The following is a 23,111-nucleotide window of genomic DNA, read 5'->3' as shown; positions in this document are numbered from 1 at the left end:
TATAGCGCTAACATATTCCGCAGCGCTTTACAGTTTGCACACATTATCATCGCTGTCTCCGATGAGGCTCACAGTCTAAATTCCCTATCAGTATGTCTTTGGAATGTGGGTGGAAACCCACGCAAACACGGGGAGAACATACAAACTCCTTGCAGATGTTGTCCTTGGTGGGATTTGATCCCAGGACTCCAGCGCTGCAAGGCTGCAGTGCTAACCGCTGAGCCACCATGCGGATTCTCTTAATTTAAAGAAATCTGTAAGTAAATTACAGCTGCTTGTGTCCTCCAATGGTCTCCTGGCTTCATGTGACCGCTGCAGCTAATCAGTGGCCACTGAGAGATCGAGGTTGACAGCTGCAGTCAGAGTTGGAAGAAACAGTTTAGCAGATCTGTTTTCTTACTTGGACAGGATGTGACCATTATTTAGTTTTAGGACCGCCATGTACCCATTTTTAAACTAATTAGAACATTACAAAAAAAAATAAAAAATACCTGGAAAGTGCTTCTTCCACTAGGACTTGTGACATGGGTTACAGAACGCTGGTCAACTAAGTCCAGGGCATATAGAGCAGTCGGCCCAAAGATAAACTTCAATCTAAAAAAATATAATGAAAAAGAATCAAATATACCGTAATACTGTATGTAAGCCCTACAAAGTCTAATTAGCAGCATATTATCACTCCAACGTAACGACATTTGTAGTCTCTGGGATAGAATCCATCCAATAAATGGTGTCCTATCCCATGTAGAAAATATCAGTGTGTTATCCCCTAACTAAACTTTGAACACTTTTTTTAATATATTTTTCAGGCACTTATTTCCTGCAGATCGGTGGAAATCTGTACATTTAACAGATATGACTCAATCCCTTAAAAATTCAGGGTGATGCAACAAGGATGGCGCAAAATTCTAGTTTCAAAAATTAGAAACAAGAGAACATCATAACACAAATGTATTCATAGAAAATACACACAACCTATCAAAGTGTTATCCACATGCTACCAATTTCCATTGGTGACACAGCAGATGTCTAGGCGGTTTTCCAGTTCTGTGCCATCAAGTCCTCGGATATGGACTCCACTGTTTCAGTCATTTTTTGTCTCAGGCCTTTTAGATCCTGTGGCTGGAGATGCAGGTACACTTAATCCTTGATGAAGCCCCACAGAAAGACATTGCAGTGTGTTAGATCTAGCGATTATGGAGGTCAGCTCAACAACGGTGAAACGTTTCCGGCCATCCAACGTTCCAGTGGAGCTTTATTCAGGTATCGGCGAACATACAAACACAAATGTGGAGCTGCGCTACTTGGCTGATAGAGGAAGATCTGCCAAACTCAGTCTTTGGCATAAGTCATTCCTTTAACATGTTCAGGTAGGTGTTGGTCAGTGACAGTATCCTCAGCAAAAAAAAGGGACCATAGACTTTGCTCTTGCTCAATGTACAGCACAAGCTTGGTTTGGGCGAGTTCCTCATGTGCTTGATAACGGCGGATAGAATTTGGGGCTCAAAAAACCCAAACTTTATGTCGAGTGACCTTCCTATTGAGGTGAAAGCTGAACATCAGCCTATTGATGAATTCATCTTCCTCCAATCCGGAAAACGTCACTGCGGTATGGCTTGTCATCTGGTTTCAGCTCTTGAAAATGTAATCTATGTGGCTTATAACGCAGATACACCACACTGTGGATTGTGGCAGCTATATTACCACTGTAGTCAGCCTGGTTGACTTTCTAAAATGTATTGGAGGTGTGTGGATATTTTCTGTGCTGCCGCAACATTATAAATTCAAGACTTGATGAGGTAGTAATGGTGGTTTATTCAACGCGTTTCAGGGTCTCAATGATCCCTTCTTCAGGAAATAAACGCGTTGAATAAACTACCACTACTACCTCATCAAGTCTTGAAATTATATTGTTGCGGCAGCACAGAAAATATCCACACACCTCCAATACATTTTAATATATGGCCGGTTACTGCTGGATCTGCAGCAGCTGACAATTTGAGAGTGTGTTTCTCATCAACAAGGTGAGCAGTTTTATTGAAATATACTATCCCTATCCTTAGTCAGTGGGATAAGACCCTATTGTGCTTTTTTCTCCTTCTTGAAACTCTGGTTGACTTTCTAGGAATACGCTCATAGAGCACGGCTCGAATCCTGTTCACGGTTTCTTCTAAAGTCTTTGGGACCGGACTTTCCTCCACAATATAAACACCCAGTGGTTTCGAATTGCTTCAACCAAATCACGCCTCCTGATGACGTAACCACGAAACGTGCGTTGGGGCGATTGGATTCTCACTGGCTTGTTTTGTAAGTTCCCTTCTTATATTGCAATGTTTATTCATGACTAAAACGGCATTGCTTCTTTTTTGGCTGTATACACATAACGGTTATTTATTTAACCTTCATAGTGAAAGCCATGAATAGTGGCACCATTAGCATTTGTTTCCCTGCTTCATTTTTTAACCCCTTTGTGCCATCGGACGGAATAGTACATAGTTATTAAGGTTGAAGGAAGACTTTAAGTCCATCTAGTTCAACCCATAGCCTAACCTAACATGCCCTAACATGTTGATCCAGAGGAAGGCAAAAAACCCCATGGGGCAAAGAGTAAGCTCCACATTGGGGAAAAAAATTCCTTCCCGACTCCACATACGGCAGTCAGACTAGTTCCCTGGATCAACACCCTAACAAGGAATCTAGTGTATATACCCTGTAACATTATACTTTTCAAGAAAGGCATCCAGTCCCCTCTTAAATTTAAGTAATGAATCACTCATCATTACAACATCATACGGCAGAGAGTTCCATAGTCTCACTGCTCTTACAGTAAAGAATCCGCGTCTGTTATTATGCTTAAACCTTTTTTCCTCCAGACGTAGAGGATGCCCCCTTGTCCCTGTCTCAGGTCTATGATTAAAAAGATCATCAGAAAGGTCTCTGTACTGTCCCCTCATATATTTATACATTAACATAAGATCCCCCCTTAGCCTTCGTTTTTCCAAACTAAATAGCCCCAAGTGTAATAACCTATCTTGGTATTGCAGACCCCCCAGTCCTCTAATAACCTTGGTCGCTCTTCTCTGCACCCGCTCTAGTTCAGCTATGTCTTTCTTATACACCGGAGACCAGAACTATACACAGTATTCTAAGTGTGGTCGAACTAGTGACTTGTATAGAGGTAAAATTATGTTCTCCTCATGAGCATCTATGCCTCTTTTAATGCATCCCATTATTTTATTTGCCTTTGCCTGATACGTCTTTGATGTGCGCTTCGGCGGTGTTTTGAACAACTGATATGTGCCTGCAATAGGCGCAGGTGGAATCGCGATCCACCCGCACCTATTAACTAGTTAAATGCCAATGTCAAACTCTGACAGCGGCATTTAACTAGCGCTTCAGGCCATCCGTCCTGAAATGCGCGCACCGGTGACCTCCGTCACGTGATCGGGGGTCCTCGGCGCGTCGGCAAGACAAACAAGAGGTCTCCTTGAGACCTCTATGGTTGTTGATGTTGGATTGCTGTGAGCGCCACCCTGTGGTCGTGGAGCGCCCCCACGGGTAGGGCAATGGGGTACTCAGTACCGGGTCTATCTCTCTCGGTTCTGGGAATGTCACGGTGGCCCAACCTGGTCCGTGGCCCTTCTGAGGGGCGTCCAATTAAAGGTGTAGTTTGTCTGGTGTCCGTGACACCACCTGTGGTATTCGGTCAGGGTGACCGACGCTGCTAGAGGTCCGCTGGGGTGATGGAATGGCAGCTAGATGGTATACCTTCCCACAGGTGAAGTATGTCCCCAGGGCTTCCCAGATGTGTAGGTGGTGATGGTGGACGTTGTAAGGCGCAATGAATAACGAGGACACAAAGGTTGCAGTCTCTTTACCTTTTACTGAAGACTTCAAGGTCCACAGTCCAGAGTACCGTCCACAGGGCAGGCAGAGTCCGGCCGGTCCAAAGGCACATCCAGAGTTCCCTTATCCAGGTGGAAATCAGTAGCCTTCCTACTAGCGCATGTGTGTTGTAGTACCTCCCTGCTGAGCACCACGGGATAGTCCTCACAACTTTCGTGGATGTTTCTGATGTTCTCTCTCTCTCTGTCCCCCAGATGATATGGATAGGACAACCCGTATGACGGGGTAGGCCTGGAGCTATTTTATAGGGACCCTAGTGACGCCCCTCTCCCACAATTTGCCTCCGTGTCTTCATAGGTATTAAGGTCGGGCAACCAACTTGGAATTGACTGTCCTGCCGGTCTCTGAAGTAATACGTAGAGTCAATTACTCCCTCGGTGTTCCGGCCACCGGCTACGCGCCTCAGAAGGAGGCTGCCGATCTTGGGGCAGAACTCCTCCCGGTATTATCTCCTTGTGCTGTGACTTCGTTTCTCACTCTCCACAATATACTTCGCTTCGTGTCCTTTCTTAGGATGCTGCCGCAATGGGTGCAGGCGCAGCTCCGTAACGCTCTATCTCGTGCTCGGTCTCTGTCAGGATCCCACCCCTGACAGGGACCCTCTGTCTGCAGCTCAGATGTTCCTCCTTCTCCCCCTGTCTGCCTGACAGGTCCTTTCTGGGTCAAACCCAGGTAGCTTCTGACTAACTTCCTATCCAACCCACCAGTTTTACCCGTGTGTGAGGAGTGCCCTAATAGATAGAAGCAAGGCTCCCCCTGGTGGACTGGAGTGTGAAGTGTAGTGTGTGACTGTGATACCTGGTCAGGTGAACTCCTTTAGTACCATCAGACGTAATATAACTCCCCCTGGTGGAAGAGCGACACTACTGCAACGACCAGGACTCTAGGGCGCTGCACTCAGCACTCATAGCAATGCTGTAATTCTACTACATAAGGGCGATCTGAGCATCGTCTCTGTGTGGCAGAGCCAATCAAGTTGTGGCAGCTTCTAGCCTCCCATGGAGGCTATTCAAGCATGGCAAAAGTAAAAAAAAAAAAAAAAGTTTTTAAAAATATAAAAAAAAAAAAAAAAAAAGTAAAAAAGTTTAAATCACCCCGCCTTTCGCCCTATTCAAAATAAAAAAAAATCAAACACATACATATTTGGTATCGCCGCGTTCAGAATTGCCTGATCTATCAAAGAAAAGGATTAAACTTATCGCTAAACGGCGTAGCGATAAAAAATTAAAAATGCCAGAATTACGTTTTTTTGGTCGCCGCGACATTGCATTAAAATGCAATAATGGGCGATCAAAAGAACGAATCTGCACTAAGATGCTATCAATAAAAATGTCAGCTTGGCACACAGAAAATAAGCCCTCATCCAACCTCAGATCACGAAAAATGGAGACGCTATGGGTATCGGAAAATTGCACAATTTTTTTTAATTTTTTTTTTTTTTAGCATAGTTTGGAATTTTTTCCCCCCCTCCAGATAAAAAAGAACCTAGACATGTTTGGAGTCTATGAACTTGTAATGACCTGGAGAATCATAATCTCAGGTCGGTTTTAGCATTTAGTGATATTTATATTATAGTTATATTTTTTGCACTACAATATGCGATTTTTAGAAGGAAACTATGCAGTAATATGCGTTTTTGCACAATGACTGTGATCTGAATTTTGCACTTTATTTATCTATCCATCTGGTGCGTTCCCTTTAGTGTAGCTGGGCAGCCTCTGTATTACATTGTAAAATAAATAGTCTGTGTCATTTATTAAAACTTAAAATAAATATTTGTGGATTATACTCTAGTTTTCATCTTGTCTCTGTTATAGCCGAGTTCTCAGTCCAAATAGATTGTGTTAAAGGTTCCCACGAAATAGAGTTTCTTTTCGGAGCACATTTACCAAACTTATTTGTAAAGATTACTGTACAGTCACAACAGGGCCTGTTCTTGCAAATTTCAACACGCAAAAATCTTTTTCTTGCTTCCATGTAGCCATCTTATGTCACTATGTGAGCACATTTTACTTAAGGCTCTTGAAAAATGAAAGCTGTGATGTGATCGGTTGTTATGGGCACCTAAGTCAGTTTTGCTTTGATTTTCAGTCCTCAAGTCATTTACCACTGGTGTTACTTTAGCTAAGAAAAGTGAAAAAAATAAATAAATAAAAAAAAAAAAAAAAAAAAAAAAAAAAAAAAAAAAAATCGAGCACTTGGTCTATAGTATAAAATAAGAAAGATAACATTTATTAAACACATCTAAAAAAATAAATAAAAAATTAAAACTTCCCACATTTAAAAAGCAGGACATCCTGATAAATGACCTTGGCCTACGTGTTTTTGAACCGACATGTATCTGCAGTTCTTCATGGCACACTGACCCATAATTTAGCTGCAGGCCTTTACTTCTGCACCATCATCTTTGAATCACCCTATAGATCACCACTCAGCAAGATAGTTGATAAATGAATAATATTTGCTGGGTTTTCAACCACTGGTACCATGGTTGCCAACCAGGACAGTCAGTGCCGTCACTGCTGGAACAGCGTTAGCACTGGAGGCAGGGATTGGCTGTATTCTTGGCTGCAGGGCTCACGTGACATAAAAAAGTCACGTGAGCCCCAGGAAAGCCTATGCCACTCGAACGGGAAATATAGCAATTGAGAAGGGGGATATCCGAGTAGTGTACAGACAAAATCTAATATCAAATGAGTAGAAGATAGGGAGACAAAGCCGATATGATGACACAATCAATTGATCCTGTGTAAAAGCCAATGTGTGATCATCCAAAAACCAAGTAACTGTGGAATGCCATCTAGAGATTTGTCTAAAATGAGTAAAGCTGAAAAACAACTATGAGAGTGATAAATGTATTATTTCAAAACTGACAGACACCCAACAAGCAGAATTCAATAAATCTATTATGTAATTTAGTAAATATTTATATTTTTGATTCTATATTAATCTGCATATAAATAAAACTTCTGCTATGTAAATTGTGTATAGCTAATCCAAACATCAGAAATTTGTGAGATATACAATACTGGTTATACACTTAAAAAGTGAAGAAATTTATGTTCAGTCCTGAAAACCCTTTAAATTAATTACCAACACTCTCCGTGACTGCAGATTACCCAGTCCTGGCAGTGTACAGTAAGTGCACCATTAGGATTCCCCTCTATTGAGAACTCGAGCGGGCCTCATGAAACTGGAAGTACGCAATGTACCGTATATGCCTGCAAACACCGGCCAACTAGCAACTTTACTTGCTTCACTCAAGAGATCTAGTAAGAGAAGCGGATTAGATGCTAGTCGGCATGTGATCAGAACAATGACCGCTCGGGTTGGTAATAGAGAGGAATGCTGACAGTGTGCTGCCAGAGTTTGGAAATCAGCAGTCACAAAGTGGCTTAAGACATTTTTGTTCAGCCTACAAAACACCTTTAATGTTAAGGGTATGGTTGGGATGATTGACATTTCACACGTATTTTAGTGTTTATTCCATGCCTATTCTGCATCAAATAGGATGTCTCATAGATTTCAGAGGAAATGCCATCATTTATAAGGCAACCTGCAGTGCGGTTTCAAGTTCCTGTAACTGTTTAAATGCCGTGTATGCATTGTGCTTTGAAGCAATCTGCATGTCCCTCTCTGCACCCCAATACTGGGAGATGGAAAAGTCCCCTACGCAGAATATTGGATTGCTGTGTACAGGATCTTGTTGAGCAGCAGTTAAAAGCATCTTCTAAAGGAGCTTGAACAGACATGTCAATTTATGACGGCAGATTCCATGCTAAGACTGCAGGGATTAGCCACAATTCTCTGCAAGGTAATGGGAGTTTCCAGAAAATACCCTTTGTTTGCATTTACGTTATTTAAGATGGAGGACTGGCAGTGAAATCTGCATGAAATTCAAGAGCCAGTGTTGGATCCATCATGTATACCAGATATAATTGCCACCCGATGGACCCCATTCACTCACACTGGTTCTTTTGTGGGATCCAACATTTTGGAAAGAAGAATAATTTTGCATTTTAAAATCATTTTCAACAGCAAACCATAACTGAACCTAAATAACAGACATTTGATTACATTTTTAGCAGTTTTATTTTATAGGAAAATATAAGTAGTTGCTACATATACTACATTTTGTAATATTTTCTAATTGAAAAAAAAAATTTTGCTTACAAAAAATTCCAAGATTTCTAGAAAAGCCATGTAAGTACTCTACTAAAAGCCCTCCCACAACATAAAAAGATGCTGCCCTCTATTGAAAATTTTGCAAAAATTGAATCCAATTTTTTTTTTTTTTTAAATCAGTCAGTATTATAGCTCCAACAGGGCTGTCACATAATTCCACACAGCCTCGTAATGCAGCAATATCCGGGCTGAAGATTTATCACTTCACGACTAGCCAGATTCATATTTAGACCTCAAGGCCTAATGCCAAGTTTTTGGGAAGCTGAAATCAGCTTTTTTTTACTATAGAGACATCTGAATAATGTTTCTAAACAGTAACAACTTTTTTTTAATTTAGAATTCTTGATCAGACTTTGCATAGTTATGATTTATTGTAATAAACCCAATTTCCTTAACTTGCCTCTTTCCCCCCTCCCTCAGTATTGAGTGTAAGCATTTTGTTGAGAAGCAATCTGAATTTCCGCTCTGCGCTCCAATACTGAGAGATGGAAAGTCCCCTATGCAGAATATTGGATGGCTGTGTACAGATCTTGCTGAGCAGCAGTTGAAAGCAACTTCTAAAGGAGCTTGAACTTGGCACTGCAGCACAGCGGAGAAGCATAATATAGTAATAAACTATAATATGGATTAGTTTATGGATTAAATAAAGAAAAATTCAATAATCACTGGACACCTGCCAGCATCTCCTCTATGTTAATTAAATTAGAAAGGCGTCAGCCAGTCTACTGGGAAACTAAAGGTTACCTGTGTGTTTCCTCACTAGCAAAGTCATTCTAATATTTCCAGGGAAGATAAATACTCCTAAGGTAGATTACATGTCTCCAGTTCACACCAGGGACATCAATGGCATATCGATAATAATCAGATGTCAACACAGTCCATGGCAAGATCTAGTCAAGGGACATAACTGCTTCTGTAGTTGCAAGCACCACAATTTTTTGACTTTGGGGAATATCAGAAATGTAATATAAACCTGAATTCTAGATCTATCATAGTCATGATTGGTATCTAAGATGGGGAAAGTATGCTTGGAAATAAGGCAGATTATTCCACCAGGAGGGTCCTGGATAAAAAATGAGACATCATTTAGAATTATGACTTGCACATTCTTTCCTGCACATAATTAGTGATCCTCCTCTCCCCTAACCAGTAACTACTGTAATCAGGAGACCCTTTACAACAGGTCTTTCAGTGTCAGATTCCAGAAGGACTAGTAGGATTGTAGATCTGTCCAAATTTCTGCAGTGACGCCTCTGCAAAGACTCCCCCGATCTACTGTAAAAATAAGTGTATTCTTTATTTACCTCTTTTTGTTTTACACACTATTGTTATACTTTGCCTTTCATGCATTTTTTTTTGTTATATCATCTTTTTGTAGTTTGTAAGAATGGTACTTTTTTTCGTACAGTACAGACCAAAAGTTTGGACACACCTTCTCATTTAAAGATTTTTCCGTATTTTCAGGACTATGAAAATTGTACATTCACACTGAAGGAATCAAAACTATGAATTAACACATCTGGAATTATATACTTAAAGTGTGAAACAACTGAAAATATGTCTTATTTTCTAGGTTCTTCAAAGTAGCCACCTTTTGCTTTGATGACTGCTTTGTACATTCTTGGCATTCTCTTGATGAGCTTCAAGAGGTAGTCACCGGAAATGGTTTTCACTTCACAGGTGTGCCCTGTCAGGTTTAATAAATTAGATTTCATGCCTTATAAATGGGGTTGGGACCATCAGTTGTGTTGTGCAGAAGTCTGGTGGATGCACAGCTGATAGTCCTACTGAATAGACTGTTAGAATTTGTATTATGGCAAGAAAAAAGCAGCTAAGTAAAGAAAAACGAGTGACCATCATTACTTTTTAAGAAATGAAGGTCAGTTAAAAAAATTGGGAAAACTTTGAAAGTGTCCCCAAGTGCAGTTGCAAAAACCATCAAGCGCTACAAAGAACCTGGCTCACATGAGGACCGCCCCAGGAAAGGAAGACCAAGAGTCACCTCTGCTTCTGAGGATAAGTTTATCCGAGTCACCAGCCTCAGAAATCGCAGGTTAACAGCAGCTCAGATTAGAGACCAGGTCAATGCCACACAGAGTTCAAGCAACAGACACATCTCTACAACAACTGTTAAGAGGAGACTTTGTGCAGCAGGCCTTCATGGTAAAATAGCTGCTAGGAAAACACTGCTAAGGACAGGCAACAAGCAGAAGAGACTTGTTTGGGTTGAAGAATGCAAGGAATGGACATTAGACTGGTGGAAATCTGTGCTTTGGTCTGATGAGTCCAAATTTGAGATCTTTGGTTCCAACCACCGTGTCTTTGTGCGACGCAGAAAAGGTGAACGAATGGACTCTACATGCCTGGTTCCCACTGTGAAGCATGGAGGAGGAGGTGTGATGGTGTGGGGGGGCTTTGCTGGTGACACTGTTGGGGATTTATTCAAAATTGAAGGCATACTGAACCAGCATGGCTACCACAGCATCTTGCAGTGGAATGCTATTCCATCCGGTTTGCGTTTAGTTGGACCATCATTTATTTTTCAACAGGACAATGACCCCAAACACACCTCCAGGCTGTGTAAGGGCTACTTGACACAGAAGGAGAGTGATGGGGTGCTACGCCAGATGACCTGGCCTCCACAGTCACTAGACCTGACCCAGTCGAGATGGTTTGGGGTGAGCTGGACCGCAGAGTGAAGGCAAAAGGGCCAACAAGTGCTAAGCATCTCTGGGAACTCCTTCAAGATTGTTGGAAGACCATTTCTGGTGACTACCTCTTGAATCTCATCAAGAGAATGCCAAGGGTGTGCAAAGCAGTCATCAAAGCAAAAGGTGGCTACTTTGAAGAACCTAGAATATAAGACATTTTCAGTTGTTTCACACTTTTTTGTTAAGTATATAATTCCACATGTGTTAATTCATAGTTTTGATGCCTTCAGTGTGAATGTAGAATTTTCATAGTAATGAAAATACAGAAAAAAATCTTTAAATGAGAAGGTGTGTCCAAACTTTTGGTCTGTACTGTATATTAAATCTAGAATTTAATAAGCTAGTTACATTGCTGATCTAAACGTACCCACAACCTCAAAGAGGGAAAGTATAGCGTGGTTGTGTTACCCTATGGCTGGCAGAGTACATACAGTGTACCTGTTAGGAGCTTGGGAAAGCTGGGTGTGCTGGTGAGCTACTTTGTTAACCAGGGCAGTCATTTCACTGACCCAATAAAACAGTGAGAGGTGGCAGTAAGAAGTATGGCGTGGATGGCAGAACTGGCTGTGGGGTGCGCTTAGCTCATTGTCAGTCTATAGTGATAGGTGAGAGGAGCGGAGCCCCCTTTACAGTGGCATCTGAGTCATGTGTACAGTGATTGGGAGGTGTCCGTGACAAAGTACAGTATATTACAAGCACAAAAAGTCATATCTTTGCAAAGGCTGATCTATATAGAAGCTTAGTTACTATTGAAGAGTTGACAAATAGATGGACTACTTAATCACTTTGCTCTATTTACTGGGGAGATCTTTCACCCCTTCACGAACTTGGGATTTTCCGTATTTGCGTTTTAATTTTTGCTTATGACTCACCAGGTCATTACGAGATCACAGATACCAAACATGTATAGGTTCTTTTTTATTTAAGTCCAAGAAATTCCAAAGTTTGTAAAAAAAGGAAAAATAAATGATGCCATTTTCCGAGACCCATAGTGTCTCCATTTTTCGGGCTCTGGGGCAGGATGAGGGCTTATTTTTTTTGCGCACCGAGCTGTCGATTTCATTGAAACTATTTTGGGGTAGACATGATATTTTGATTGCTCGTTATTGTATTTTATTGAAATAGATCGGGCGTTTCTAAACTTGGCGATGCCAAATATATGTATTTAAAAAAAAAAAAAAAAAAAAGGGGGGCGATGTGAACTTTTACATTTTTTTAAAAACTTTTTTTTTTTTTTTTTTTACTTTCTTTTGTAGTTTCCTTAGGAGACTTGGAGTTGCGATCGTCTGATCGTTTGTGCTGCACGTAGCAGGGCTATAGCCCTGCTATGTGTAGGAGAAATGCTCATCTGCAATGAACGCCGGCCACTGGGCGGCATTCACAGCAGATCAGCAATGACAACCACAGCGATCTCCTGCAGACCCTGGGTTGTCATGCCAACCCACTGGCGCCCCATGATCATGTGACAGGGGCACTGATGGGCGGAGCTAGTGTCGTGCCTCCGGTTTGCCTCCGGTTTGTGCGAGTTAAATGCGACTTATGAATCCTCCCAGCACATGGATTCACTTGTTTCTGGGCCGAGAACAAAGGGTGTGTATAAGTTATGCATACTCCTGGCCAGGACCTGTCTAGTGGGCGTGGCCTTGCTCCATACAAGTGTATGGAAGCGAGGCCGCATCCACTGGCCAGGAGTATGTTTAACATATGCATATCCTCCGGTCCTGGCTCAGAAGCTGGCGAATACCCGCAGCGCACAGTGTGTGGATTCACACTGTGACTGCAGACTTATCAATTTGGACCGGACAACCCCTTTAATATCCACCTAACATGCTGCTGAAGAGAAGCAGCTTAAGTGTGCGTATTGGGTAGCCGATACAATAACAAATATCACTCCAACAACTGTGTACAAGAGGATCTGGGAGATAGGAGCTACATACCATGCAAGATCACCAGCACTGGAGATATAGGTGGACTTTTTTTGTTTTTAAGCTATTCTAATTTTTGTTTTCTTTTATGATCTAATCAAATAAATCAATATTTACCTATTGTATCAAAATATGTAAAATACTAATTAGCTTAACAGATTAAGATACTCACCCCAGTAGATGTTCATCAGAAACTGAAAAACAGAAACATAACAAAAAAGGTATATAAACATTGAGTAAAAAACTGTGCATGCATGTCATTGTTCTAGATTCTAGACACACAATAGCCATACATAACAATAGACATCCAGGGACAAAGTTTACAGATGTAATTTGCTGGTGGTTTTGCCGGTAGCCGAGCTCATATACACAGGATGCACCTTTTACCATCGGCACACTCACATATATCAGTGTGAATTTTTACATCAGTGAGACACGAGCCGTTATTCCTCCACGTGGCATCTGTTTGCCACCGTTTTGAACCAGTTTTTCAAAAATCAGGTAATCATGTAGACTGAACCTTTTTTATTCATTCACTCTTGGCAATAGAGCAGCCCAAAACAGATGAAACACGGATGCAAAACTGAAGTACAAAAGTAGATCCTCCATGTTCCACCCGTTTTATGACTCTGACCTGCGAAACAGATGAGAATAGGATGTGTGCAGTCTCGCGGACCCATCAATCAATGGAACTGTATGGGTCAGTGTGCTGCCCAAGGGCAAAAAACGGACCTCACACAGATGTGTCATGTGTGAACGTAGTTAAGGTTCGTTTCCCTCAGTACATGTGCAGCAGCCTTAAAAGGGTCCAGTCAAAATAGATAAATTCGGCAGTCACTCTGTGTGACTGCAGAATTATGAATCCCCCCATGCACGCACAGTGCGAGGCGGGGATTCACCAGTTTCTGACCCGGGACCGGAGGGTATGTATGAGTTCTAAGATATTTTTAAGATATTTCACAGCGTCATCACCCCTATATTGCTGTACGGCAGCACCTCAAATATAGCCTGACGGGCAGAGCTGGGCCGATTCCCCATTTGGTTCACTACCCACAAGAGGGCGCTATCACACCAGGAGCACATACAGAGAGGCAATCCCAGCTCCCACCATCATAAAGCCCTGCTGAGCCGAAGCCCAGAGCAAGGCAGGAACCCCGGCAGCCAGCCCAGCCAAGGTCAACAACACACCCTGGCAAAAGCCCAAATAAAGGGGACCTCAGAAAGCTGCAAGAACTGATACATAAAGGGATGGAAAAGTGAATTAGAGAACACCCAGAAACTCATCATATATCAGTCACTGTGGAGTGACTACACTTTGGCCCCATGTCTGGAGAGGTTACGACACCCCAAAGACAGGCAGACCATGAGTCTGTACAGATTGAGTGCCCACAGCCTAGAGGTGGAAATAGGGCAGCACCGATAGACATACAAGTCGCGGGAGAACATACTGTGTCTGCTGGGGGCCATGGAGGACGAGGCGCACTTTCTGCTACACTGCAACAAATACACAACGGTGACGGCCTCCCACTTCCAGAGACTCTCCACTCACATCCTGGACTTCCCACCCATGGACGAGGAGAGGAAACTCCTAATTCTTCTGGGGAAAGAGGAATCAACGGTGGAGATTGCCGCCCAATATTGTGCCCCTTGACATCCCATCCCCATAACCCAGATCCCCCTCCTCTGTCATACTTATTTTTTTATGCTTTGCAACACTAATTGTATTGTGGTTCTGCCAATAAAGCCTATTTGAATGAGAGAGAGCCAGAGAAAAAAAAGAAAAAGAGAGCGAGAGAGAAAAAGAGCGAGAAAAAAAAAAAAAAAAAAGAGATCGAGAGAAAGAGAGCGAGAGAGAGCAAGAGAGCGAGAAAGAGTGAGAGAAAGAGAGAGCAAGAGTAAAAGAAAAAGAGAAACAGAGCGCAAGGGAAAAAGAGCGAGGGAAAAATAAAGAGTGAGAAAAAAAAGAGTGTAAGAGAAAGAGCGAGAGCAAAAGAAAAAGAGCAAGAGAAAACAAGAGAGAGAGAGAAAAAAAAAAAAAAAAAAGAGAGAGAAGTTAAAGAGCCACCCTGGACTCGTTCTGCTTAGTGGGTCTGACCCCTTTCTCGAACCTCCGTGATGAGTGAATCTCGCAATATCCATATACATCACTGACTGCACCCCCAATATGTGTAGATATATAAATGACTGGGTCTCAATACGCGCCACTCACAAAATACAAGCACAATTTAACACATTGATACATCAGATTCCTCCTATCAAATGGTAACGCCAATGAATACAATGATGTTGGAAGACATAATTTAATTGCACTTTATATCCATGTATGTGTTATTTGTACATAACCAAGTAATAACGCATTACATAAAAACGAAGAAATATCTCTGCAGAATTTCTTCGAAAAGACAGAGACCATTTAAACATAACAAAAACAGATTTATGAAGTAATGTGCTAAGACCTTAGAGAACACAACCCGGATTCTTCGTAGTATTTAGACACAGGGTTTCCTTGACCTTAGTCTGTGAATTCCTGTTACAGAGGAGGCTTCGGAGAATAATCCCCCTCCTCAGCACAATGCTGGTCACAGGTAACTTTCCTGCCATTGTCGCCCCACGCTGTGCTCTACTCCGCCCCAGACATAACACTATGGAAAGCCAGTATAAAAGTCATCGCTGTGTTTTTGTTAGGAAATAAAGCTATCAACCTGAAAACTAAAAAGAAAAGGCATATGGTGTCCACATGTAAAATCCCCCCCAAAACAACGGTGATCTTCCCAGCAGAAGAACAAAGGACCATTGCTTCTGATGGAGAACAGATAACATCGCCATTAACCCTCCGCTATGGAATGGAGACTACATGATTATAGAAGTGCTAATGTTCTTGATACGCCCGGCGAAGCGCTGTGAGATGATGAGATACTTGAAGCTGAGCAGGAAACGTGAGGAATGAGATCTAGGCTTCAGTAGGAGTGAACGTATCATTTCCCATTAGGATATTGGCAATGCCGTCGTCTCAAGTGGATGACACTCGCAATGTTTTTCAAGGCAGCAATGATAACAGAAATAAAGCGAGTGATAATCAAGCGGGACGAAGCCATCTTATTATAATGAACATTTACTAGAGCGTCATCCAAAGCCCTACAGATCTCAGAAAGGACGACACAGGCAGAGGCTTTACATTAGAGCCATTTTATTATCACCAATATTGCACTATTTTCCTAAAAGCACATTTGGAGCATCTGCCTTTGGATGAGGATAATTCTATGTTCCCCTTGTGTCTGTCTGCATGTTTGAGGACAGAATGGGTGGAATAAGGGCAAACAACCTAGAAGATTTTAGAGGAGAAAGAAAGATAAAGCCAGAGAATAAGGATACGCATGATTTTTTTCTTTGCCACTATTTTTTGGGGTACATTTTTATCACATCCATTAAGTGTCGCATATTGTATTAAACGAAAATCACGAGGAAAACAAATGTGGCAAAATACAGGTGCTTCTCACAAAATTAGAATATCATCAAAAAGATTATTTATTTCAGTTCTTCAATACAAAAAGTGAATCTCATATATAGAGTCATTACACACAGAGTGATCTATTTCACGTGTTTATTTCTGTTAATGATTATGGCTTACAGCCAACGAACACCCAAAAGTCATCATCTCAGTAAATTAGAATACTTTATAACATCAGCTTGAATCTGGTTCATTGACTGAACTGCATACTTTTGGGTCTCCCTGTATATAGCTTTACTACGTACCGGTGACTTTTCAGAACAAGCCATTGGGTGTGTTCATTCGGAAGAACACCATTTCTGACCATCATATGAGCAGTGTCCTACAATTAACACCAATTTAGCCCTCCTAATTTTTAGTTGTCTCTGATCTAGTAGGTAAAGAGCATCTGTTATGATGTCTCCCATACACTGCACACACACAGAGACCGTGAGAATGGATGTCACAAAGATATTCCAAGTTTGAGAATCAGAAAAAAACTTGTCGGATATGCCAACTGATGAAGAATGTCCAAAGTCAGGTAGATGAAGATTTATTTATTTTTGTTATTGTATTGGGCATTTCGGAGATGATCCAACTCCTCCCTCAGATACATGGATCTGGCTCTGGACAGCCTTCATCCACTGGCAGCACTATACGCCTAGGAGCCAGCGGTCGGAGCAGCCGCCGTCTATTGTGGACTCACACCAGTGTTGTACCTGCTATGCAGAACCCCCCAGGTGAGCAGTGCACGACCTGGTGCTGAAACCAGATCCACGGATTACACCAGGAGCGCTTTCCCCATCTTTGTACCCAGATATTCCAAATCCAAGAATAATGTCTGAAAAGAATTGTAAGAGCTACACAATTCAAGGGTTATATTTACATCAAGGTGAACGTACGATCCCACAAGCTCACAAAATGTGTGCTCGGCTGGGCGGTTTGCAGGGCTGAGAGCACTGCATAATTACAAAAGTAACAGCCACAAAGTGAAGTGTTCATTTCTACTTTCATTATTACACACACAGCAATACATTCTACCTGATTTTCACATATTACACTGTTGCAGAGCAATTACCAGCAGATACTAAGCTTCCGAGAAGCTAACCATGTAAAAGAGGGACTTCTGACAACTACAAGTGGGGACAGCACAGATGACTTGATTTTGATTAAGACATACCGTACTTGATATTTTGCATATCCAAAAATAATATCACCCACACTAAACTTTATCAAATGTTGCCCTGATCCCATATTTCCAGCCATTCACCAATCCATACACCCCCTACCAATCCGTACACCCCCTACCAATCAGGAGATGACACGAGTAGAGATGGATGGACCGGTGGATGTTCGGGTTCCGCCGAACAGTTAAAAGTTTGGATTCACTTGAATGGGGGCCTGAACATCCAGTGTTTGCCACACTGTCATATGTATGACATCGCGGCAAATACTGCTTCTGATCGGCGGTAAAATCATTACCGCTGGTCAGAGAGCCGCAGTTCCCATGCTGTCAAATGGCAGCGTGAGCCAGCAGCTGAGATCGGAGGAGGTTTACCTCCGGTCACTGGCGTCGGGCTGATGGACTACTGCTCCCATCAGCCTACGCCTGCTGCCGCAAGTAACAGCGAGAGCATGCGGTGTCTGATGGGTCATTGTTTTCCAACTTTAAGTTTAATTAGTCTCTTCCGAATCAACCGTAAACTATAAACGTCTGGGAGTTCTGCTTTCTACTCTGCAGTAACGTTATTAAATGTCAGTGCATACTAGAGCTGCTGCACAAGATCACGCAGCTGGGAGCAGAGAGCTAGCTGTCAGACATAGCCGGACTCCCGTTAGAAAAGGTAGGAAGGGTTTATTACCGTCTCTGCATTCTCGATCACTGTATATACAGCGCTGAACAAGCACTCCGGTACCTGCGGTCATGGGGTTACTGGGTGTAGGAACTAGAAAATGTGGTAGCATAGTTTTTTGAAGAGCTAATGGTCTTCACTAGGAGCAGTATTTACTAGCATAAAATACAAATTGCTGTGGGGTGTTGGGACTGTGTGTGTGTGTGTAACAGTATGTGACCCTCTTTCCTGTTTTTCAAAATTGCCAAAGTATGGAGACATATTCTAAAAACAAACTAAAACCAAAACAGACTAAAGTCATCAGAGGGCGCTTATGAATTGCGAGATATTTAAAGGGATTGTCCAGGCTCTGGATTAAAGCATGCACTCACTCTATGTGCACTGATAAGATTCCCTGGGGCTGGCACGGGGTGGGTGACTGTATGTGATTTGCATACGTGCGGTCACGTGCCAACTAGAAATCTGCTGCACATGTCTAGTTGGAATGTGGCCAGAAGTTTACAAATTGCATACTTGCGGTTAAATGATCGCCTGCTCCCGGCACCGGAGAATCCTGATAGTGTACACTGAGGATTCACAGGTCTGCAGTGACATTAGGTTACTGCACACTCACGCCCAGAGACGGGACAGTCCCTTGAATGAAAGTTAGATGAAGCACATAAGTGCATAGAGTGGAGATAAAAGCTGGAAATGGATAAGATTTATTTTTCATGAAGGGTTTAATAAATAACAAGAATAAAAAAAAAAAAAAAAAAAAAAAAGGGGATCTTATCGGATTCAGGAAACAATTTTGTTTTCCTCAGAGCAGTTTTAATTGCACGGTCTATATTTTCTACTAGACTGTTAATTTATCAATACATCTTAGTGGCGCCGTTACTTTTGATTTTCCTCATTACTTTCTGTAAATAATTGAACATCTGGAGGACTTGTCTCCACATCAGCCCGTACTGAGACCAGAAAACCTCACGTCACAGAAACACATTCAGACATGAGCACGCCGACGCGATCCGTGAACTAAAATAGTCAGAAAAACTGATGCAACGAGTCCGTCAGATCTGGCAGCGTGTGTGTGATCTACGGTCAATACAATTTTTGACCTAAATAAAAAATATATGCTGTTATTTGTGAAGGTTTGGCAACTTCTCAGAGCCGAATCTTGATTTTGGCAGGAAATAGAATGACTGCCGGCCATTGACCTAAGCAATGAGAAGAATTAAATCAGTAGGGAAATAAGAAAAATCAGCCGCATGAAATATTTACCCAAGATATAAAAATGTAACTCACTTCCGGTCACACGTTACCACCACGGGACAATAACCTTCCAGACTTAGAAAATGCTATAAAATGGTGCGAGAAATTACTTTGCCATATGGGAATCATAAACGGTCATGGCTTTCCTGCTCGGGACCCCCAATATGTAGAGAACTGCTAGTTAGAGGCGCGTGCTCTCGCCCCAGCCACCCATTATGTAGTCAGACACTCATGTAATACTATATACCGCAATCAGCGGGTAATGATTATGGTACATTTATATAGCGCCGACCTATGCCGCAGCACTTTACAATTCAGATGGGACTTGTACAATCAAAATAAGACACTACAGAGTAACACATAGTTCAACAATTACCAGGAGGAGCGAGGGCCCTGCTTACAAGAGCTTACAATCTACGCTGAAATAAGAATGACACAAGAGGGGAAAAAGTGCTTGTAATGTATGATCCAGACATCAATATAATAAATACGGGGTTTTAAAAGGGTTCTTCCAGTCTCCAAGATCCTATCTCAATATGTAGTGGGTGCAATAATAATAATATTAGCAAATACCTCCTATTAGAAATGTAGTATAGTTCTTCTGATTCGCTATGTTGCTTACCCGATGTGCAGGGCATTGCAGTACCTTAGGTAGCCATGGTTACGACCACCGAACTAAAGGCCCCGTCACACATAGCGAGATCGCTGCTGAGTCACAAGTTTTGTGACGCAACAGCGACCTCCATAGCGATCTCGCTATGTGTGACATGTACCAGCGATCAGGCCCCTGCTGCGAGATCGCTGGTCGTGTCGGAATGGCCTGGACCTTTTTTTTGGTCGTTGAGGTCCCGCTGACATCGCTGAATCGGTGTGTGTGACACCGATCCAGCGATGTCTTCACTGGTAACCAGGGTAAACATCGGGTTACTAAGCGCAGGGCCGCGCTTAGTAACCCGATGTTTACCCTGGTTACCAGCGTAAATGTAAAAAACAACAAACCGTACATACTCACCATCTGATGTCCGTCAGGTCCCTTGCCGTCTGCTTCCCACACTGACTGAGCGCCGCAAAGTGAAAGTGAAAGTACAGCACAGCAGTGACGTCACCGCTGCGCTCTGCTCTCACTGTACGGCGGCACTCAGTCAGAGCAGGAAGCAGACGGCAAGGGACCTGACGGACATCAGATGGTGAGTATGTACGGTTTGTTTTTTTTGGTAACCAGGGTAAACATCGGGTTACTAAGCGCGGCCCTGCGCTTAGTAACCCGATGTTTACCCTGGTTACCCGGGTGCTGCAGGGGGACTTCGGCATCGTTGAAGACAGTTTCAACGATGCCGAAGTCGTTCCCCTGATCGTTGGTCGCTGGAGAGAGCTGACTGTGTGACAGCTCCCCAGCGACCACACAACGACTTACCAACGATCACGGCCAGGTCGTATCGCTGGTCGTGATCGTTGGTAAATCGCTATGTGTGACGGGGCCTTTAGGCTGTGTGCCCACATTGCGCTTTTTATGTGTTTCTGCCTCGTTTTTTGCCGCAGCAGAAACGCATAAAAAACACATTCCCATGCAATTCTATGGGATTCCGCAGTTGCTGTGCCCATGCTGTGGATTTTCCCGCAGCGGAATCGCATAGCAGTAAAATCCGCAGCATGTTCATTATTTCTGCGGAATCGCGGCGATTCCACAGCCATAGGATTGCATTGAAACGCTCACTTTACGCATGTGGCTATGCCATGTTTAAAATGAGCGCTTCATGTGCGGATGGTACCCGGGTCTGGAGGAGAGGAGACTCTCCTTCAGGCCCTGGGATCCATATTCATGTAAAAAAAAAAAAAAAAGAATTAAAGTAAAAAAATAGGGATATACTTACCTTCTGATGGCCCCTGGAGTCCTCCTGCCTCTCAGCGGTGCACGCGGCGGCTTCCGTTTCCAGGGATGCATTGCGCGAATCACCTGAGATGACGTTGCTGTCAGGGGGCCGTGATGACGTCACAAAGGTCCTTCGCGTAAAGCATCCCTGGGAACGGAAGATACCGGGAGCGCCGCTGAGGAGATCGGGGGCCGTCGGAAGGTGAGAATATAAACATAAGGATGAATGACCTCGGGGAGATCAAAACATCCAACACCGCGGAGACACCATCACGTGTTTCTCAACGCAGTGATCCAGAACACTGCCCCCATCCCTAAAGGGAAATATGCAAATGCATGTAGAAAAGCCGCGGAGACACCATCACGTGTTTCTCAACGCAAGCAGTGAATAGCCAGGTCTTTCACCGGGAAGGAACAACCACGGGAAGGGCAGCATCCAATAAAGGAAAACCACCTATGCCAAGACCTGGCTATTCATTGCTTGCATTGAGAAACACGTGATGGTGTCTCCGCGGCTTTTCTACATGCATTTGCATATTTCTCATAAGGAAGGTGAGAATAACCATTTTTTTTTTTTTATTATTTTTAACATTCTATCTTTTACTATTGATGCTGCATAGGCAGCATAAATAGTAAAAAGTTGGTCACACTTGTCAAGCACTATGCTCCACAAGTGTGACCAACTTGTCAATCACTTTTCCAAGAGATGCTTCAAAATTGCTTGGAAACCGCAAGTATTCTGCAAGCTAAAAACGCTTGTGTTTTGTGGGAAAACGCATGCGAATTCCGCATGCGTTTTACCCGTGGCAGGGAATTGCGGAAATGCTGCGGACATTTCCGCAGCATTTCTGCAACGTGGACACATAGCCTAACTGTCACTATATGAGTGGTCATAACCATGGAGTATGTGTCATAGCGAATCGGAAAAACTATACTGCGTTACTAATTGGAAGTATTTACTAATTTATTAACTATTTACTACTACATATTGGGATAGGATCCTGGAGATGGGAATACCCCTTTAATTAATGCTGCATGAACTAGTCACCAGCCAGTATCTGTCCAAGTACAAATACAAAGTGCTATTGAGTGCATGGAAGATGTAGGAACAGATGATCATAGGGACAGATACTCAAGAAAAATTAGGAAGGGAGAACAAGGAATAGTTATATTAGTGAGATAAGGTGAGGTGTTAAGCCTGTCTAAAGAAATGTGTTTTCACTTAAAAGAGTGGAAAGGCAATTATGGGTAGAGGGCGCAGAGGCAGGAGATGTAGGGTGGTGCAGCACTGTGGAGCGCTTTGTGGGTGAGAGTGATAAATTTATATTGAACGCTAACGGGTGGGCAACCAGTGCAATGACTGGCACAGGGTGTAGGCATCAGTGCAGTGATTGGACAGAAATATGAACCTGGCTGCTGCATTCAGGACATTTTGAAGAGGGGAGAGTTTAGTATGAGGGCGACCGATAGTAGAGAATTGCGACGAGATGAGAATGAATCAGAGCAACAGTAATGGCTTTTGCAGAGTCAAAAACAAGAAAAGATTGAATTCTTGAGATGTTTTTGAAGTGCAGGTGACATGAGCGAGTGATCGGATGTGGGGAGTGAAGGTTAGATCTACGTAAATCAAATACATTCCCAAGTAAGCAAGCTGCTTGAGAGTTATGGTGGAGTCACCCACAGAAATGACAATATCGGGTTTCAGTGTCTCCGGTACGTGTGGTGATAGTTTTCACATGTACCGGAGACACTTACACACGTAGACCCATTCAAGTGAATGGGTCTGTGCACATGTCAGGGTGTTTCCACGGACTGTGTATCCCTGGGCAAAATTCGCTGGCATGTCCGTTTTTTTAACAGCAGCACGGGCCGCAAAACATCTCGTACACATGCACACTGAGGACACACAAATGACACCCGTGT

The 23,111-nt window shown here is 42.8% G+C and overlaps 1 protein-coding gene across 4 annotated transcripts in view; it reads right to left on the bottom strand.

Moving 5' to 3' along the window:
- Nucleotides 1-23,111, bottom strand: part of ZSWIM7 (zinc finger SWIM-type containing 7) — a 123,249-nt gene that overhangs the window by 96,498 nt on the left and 3,640 nt on the right. For all 4 annotated transcript variants that reach the window (XM_077294244.1, XM_077294245.1, XM_077294247.1 and 1 more), the window contains exons 3-4: nt 12,900-12,921; nt 492-594 (exon numbers count right to left, since the gene is read on the bottom strand). In XM_077294244.1, the coding sequence (XP_077150359.1) occupies nt 492-594; nt 12,900-12,921 (125 nt within the window). The remainder of the gene's footprint in view (nt 1-491; nt 595-12,899; nt 12,922-23,111) is intronic.

Source organism: Ranitomeya variabilis, chromosome 3 (genome assembly GCF_051348905.1).
Source record: "Ranitomeya variabilis isolate aRanVar5 chromosome 3, aRanVar5.hap1, whole genome shotgun sequence".
NCBI lineage: Eukaryota > Metazoa > Chordata > Amphibia > Anura > Dendrobatidae > Ranitomeya > Ranitomeya variabilis.
Note: the sequence above shows the minus strand (reverse complement) of the source record. Positions and strands in the feature narration are given on the sequence as shown.